This window comes from Mus pahari, chromosome 4, assembly GCF_900095145.1.
Source record: "Mus pahari chromosome 4, PAHARI_EIJ_v1.1, whole genome shotgun sequence".
Classification (NCBI taxonomy): domain Eukaryota; kingdom Metazoa; phylum Chordata; class Mammalia; order Rodentia; family Muridae; genus Mus; species Mus pahari.
In genome coordinates, this window is record NC_034593.1 from 93,600,253 (window position 1) to 93,604,929 (window position 4,677).

A 4,677-nucleotide genomic window follows, 5' to 3' on the forward strand; every position below is an offset into this window, starting at 1 on the left:
TGATCAGAAAACAGGAAAAACACCTCAAGACACAGACACAGGAGGCTGGTGGAACAGTGTGGTGGTAAAGGTGCTTGCTCACACAAACCTGGCGACCTAAGATTGACCCCAAGAGAAGATCAAGTCCGTAAAAGATGTCTTCTGACCGCCACATCCCTAATGTGATATTCATACCCGCGTGCGCGCGCGCGCGCACACACACACACACACACACACACAATAATAGTAAATACGAAGTTTTAGAAAGATATATGCATAGGTAAAGTATTTCTGAATAGGACTCTAGTTTTCCAGGAAATAAAGCCAACAATCAATAAACAAGACGTCATGTGATTAAAGACAGCAAAGGAAACAGTTAACTGAGTGAAGAGACAGCCTACAGAATGGGAGGAACCCTTTATCAGGCATATATCTGACAGAAGATATAAAATCCACAAGATACGGCGTCAGTTCCTGGCGGCGGACCCGGGTAGCCAACGGTTTGTGGAGCATCATGCCCAAGTTTTACTGCGACTACTGTGGTACGTACTTGACCCACGATTCTCCGTCTGTGAGGAAGACACACTGCAGTGGTCGGAAACACAAAGAGAATGTGAAAGACTATTACCAGAAATGGATGGAAGAGCAGGCCCAGAGCCTGACTGACAAGACAACGGCTGCATTTCAACAAGGGAAGATCCCTCCCGCTCCATTCTCTGCTCCTCCGCCTGCAGGGGCCATGATCCCACCTCCCCCCAGTCTCCCGGGCCCTCCTCGGCCTGGCATGATGCCTGCGCCCCACATGGGAGGCCCTCCCATGATGCCAATGATGGGCCCCCCTCCGCCTGGGATGATGCCCGTGGGACCAGCTCCTGGGATGAGACCGCCCATGGGAGGACACATGCCCATGATACCCGGGCCTCCCATGATGAGACCTCCCGCCCGCCCTATGATGGTGCCCACGCGGCCTGGCATGACCCGGCCTGACAGATAAGAGCAGAAGCACTCTTGATCGTTTTGTATTTCTTGTTCTGTTTCACCAGGAGATCTTGGTGCTGAGCCTGAGTGTTTACTAGATGCATGACAAGGAAACTTCCCTTCCTAACAGAATATTTTTGGAGGGAAAAATAATACAAAAAACTGCGGTTTTCACTTATATTGTGAAATGTGAAAATAAAATCATCAGCTCTTTTAGTTAAAAAAAAAAAAATCCACAAGATACAAAGAGCTCAAAACACCAAGCAGCAATAAAACAATAACCCAAAATGGACTAAGGAACTGAATCTTGTGTTCTCAAAAGACATATGAGTGGACAGTAAATATTTTAAAACATGTTCAGCATCTTTAGGCATCAAGAAAATGTAAAGTAAAACTATTTGTAGTTCTGTCTCACTCCAGTTCGAATGTCTGTGGCCCAGAGAACAAGCGTTGACAGGGATGTGGGGAAGAGAGAAGTGCCCACTGTGGCTTGGCCTGTGAACTGATGCAGCCACTGTGGAAATCAGTGTAGAGGTTTTTCAAAATATTAAAAACCAGAACTGGTTTGTGACCCAGCTCTACTGCTCCTGGTCATGTTACATATCCTGCCTGCTAAGCTGCCACACAGACTTTTGCACGGCCCCGTTTAATGCTGCTGTATCCACAATAGCAAGGAAATGAGACCACCCTAGATGCTATGGGCTGATGAATGGGTAATGAAAATGTAGCACATCTACACCTGGAGTTTCATTCGGCTGCAAAGAAAAATGAAATGGTGTAATCTGCAGGAAAATGGAACTGGGAAGTATTGTATTAAGTGAGGCAATTCCGACTCAGACAAATATCACAGGGTCTCTCTCATATGTGGATGGCAGCTTTTAATTATTACTGAGGTGGTAGTGAGTGTTTAGAGTCCAGGAGACTAGACAGTGACCATGAGAAGGTGAAAAGATAATCTGAGATGTACTAAGGAACAGAATGCGTGAAGCACGCATGGGACCACTTAAGCAGGGGTTGGGAAGGGCAGGCGGGTGGGGGAAGGGGGGGGAGAAGAGAACCAAGAGATAGGGTTAGAGTTTGTGCTAAGGAGGTGGCTCAGCAGCAGGAGACTCAATTCCCTCCACTCATCTGGAATTCTTGTGTGTTTGTTTGTTTTCAGGACAGGGTTTCACTATATGTCCTTTGCTGTCCTAGAACTCACTATGTAGACCAGGCTGGCCTTGAACTCACAGAGATCTGCCTGCCTCTACCTCCTAAGTGCTGGGATTAAAGGTGTGTATCACCACTACCCAGCCCATCTGTAATTCCTGTTCCAGGAGATCCAGTGCTATTTCTGGCTTCCCTGGGTACCAGGTATGCATATGGTATACATATAGACATATACATGTAGGCAAAACACCATTTATATAAAATTAAATAAAATGCCTTTAACACCAACAAGATTTTTTATTTTTATTTATTAACTTTTCTTTTTTTGAGACAGAATTTTACTATGTAGACCAGGCTGGCCTTAAAACTCACAGAAATCTGCCTGCCTCTGTCTCCTGAGTGCCAAGATTTAAAGGTATATCTTACCATATTTCAAAAATAAACATTTTTGGAAACTAACAATGTATGAAAAAGCCATAAGGAAAACAAATAATAAAATAAGATAAAATCATTTGAACAGATATGACTACCTAGGTGACTAAAGCTGTTCCCCCAAACCATAGGTTATGATGAAAATCTCAATGTCAGAGGTAGGAGTGGCCTACACACACACACACACACACACACACACACACACACACACACACACACTATAAGCAATTGTCAATGTTTCTGGGTTTCCATCAGAACTAAGATCTTGCTGCCAAAGGTGACTTTATGCTGCAGTTGCAAGACATACTGAAATCAGGCTGGTGTTCAGAAGCTTCCTTCCTGGTGGCTAACTGGTGCTCTGCAGGCTGCTGGGGGAGGTTGGTCAACCAAGATTATTATTAGCTTTGGACAATAATACCTACTGGCAATATGAGTCCTGGGGCAATGGAGCAGGTCTCTTAAGCAGATAACCAGCAGCATTCTGAGTGGATTTGATGCCCTTGCCACATACATGGTACTATAAATCTGGTTAGATGCTTTGGCTGGGGGAAAACAAAACAAAACAAAACAACAGCAGCAACAACAACCAAAATCTCTGGCTGGGAGGTCATAGGCCCTTATAGGGTGTCTACTGCTGTCGTTTTGCTAAACGGACGTGATGCGCCTGTCTAACTGCCTCCCAGATAACTGTCTACAGAGTAGTGGTGCTTTCAGTTTTGGTCAGAGAACGCTCTTTCTGCAGTGATAGGCAGTGACTGTAGAGACAACTGGTCAAAGTTCTGAGAATAAGTGACTGGTGAGTGCTCAGGAATAAATGGGGCATCTACACCACCTCTCCCCACCCCAAAACTCGGGGAGCACCCCCAGAGAAGGGGCAGAGAAAGAGTATTTATTTTTATGTATTAACTTTTTCTTTTAACTTTTTTGTTTGTTTGTTTGTTTTGAGACAGAATTTTACTATGTAGACCAGGCTGGCCTTAAAACTCACAGAAATCTGCCTGCCTCTGTCTCCTGAGGGCCAGGATTTAAAGGCATGTCTTACAAGCACAAAGGCAGGCGAAGGCGGTTGAGGAGGTGGGGAATGCTAATCTCTGAGTGGGACTTGGGTGTTGCACTCTTGAGCTCATGGAAGCTGTGCCACTTGTAGAGGATCCACACAGACTTGAGTTTGTGTCAACTCAACACTATCTCGGAGGGTAAGGGATTCATGGGGTCCCATCCCAGCCTGAAGATCTCTAATGGTTGGCGGGGAAGGGAGAGAAGTCGTCTTCAGTGTGCAGACTCTGGTAAGATGTGCATTCTCCCCTAAATGACCCGAATGAAGCTCACTGGGATTGAAAACTAAAAAAGACATGAAAGTGGGAGGCAGGAGATGGTTGGGAAGAGGAGAGGGGTTAGGTGTGAGGAGAGACAAGAGAGGGTAAGGCGGACTATGTAGAGAGTGGGATTGGAATGCATTAACTACAATATGAAAATGTCATGTAATCCATTATGTGTGACTAATGTAGGATAATAATGTTCCTATTTCTATTTTTATGGCCTACACACACACACACACACACACACACACACACACACACACACACACATTTAAATCTAGATTCCCTGTCTGAGAAAAAAAAAAAAACATGTAATACTTGCCTTTCTGAGTCTGGCTTAAATTTCATATTTTTATATAATTTTATTTATAGTTAACTTAGGATTTTTAAAGTATTTTACTTTTTTTTTTTCGATACAGGGTTTCTCTGTGTAGCCCTGGCTGTCCTGGAACTCACTCTGTAGACCAGGCTGGCCTTGAACTCAGAAATCCGCCTGCCTCCTGAGTGCACCACCAATGCCTGGCTAGTATTTTACTTTTGAGACAGTGTTTTGCTATGTAGTCCTGATAGGCCTGCACTTTGTAGCCATTCTTCTATCTGAGTCTCCTCAGTGCTAGTGTTACAAGTATATACCATTTGCTAATGTTACAAGTATATACCACTTGCTAGTGTTACAAGTATATTCCATTATGCCCTGAAGTATGTTGTTTTTTTTTTCTTTTTTTTTTTTTCTTTTTTTTTTGATTTTTCAAGACAGGGTTTCTCTGTATAGCCCCCTGGCTGTCCTGGAACTCACTTTGTAGACCAGGCTGGCCTCGAA

The 4,677-nt window shown here is 44.2% G+C and overlaps 1 protein-coding gene across 1 annotated transcript; it reads left to right on the forward strand.

Moving 5' to 3' along the window:
• The first annotated feature begins 449 nt into the window (after positions 1-449).
• Positions 450-1,189, forward strand: LOC110320613 (U1 small nuclear ribonucleoprotein C). Its single transcript, XM_021196710.1, has one exon. It carries the CDS (start codon positions 494-496, stop codon positions 971-973), a length of 480 nt encoding a protein of 159 aa, XP_021052369.1. The 5' UTR covers positions 450-493; the 3' UTR covers positions 974-1,189.
• Positions 1,190-4,677: the final 3,488 nt, after the last annotated feature.

Coding starts and splice junctions, on each gene's coding strand:
- LOC110320613 (XM_021196710.1), top strand. CDS start 494: ATGCCCAAGTTTTACTGCGACTACTGTGGTACGTACTTGACCCACGAT.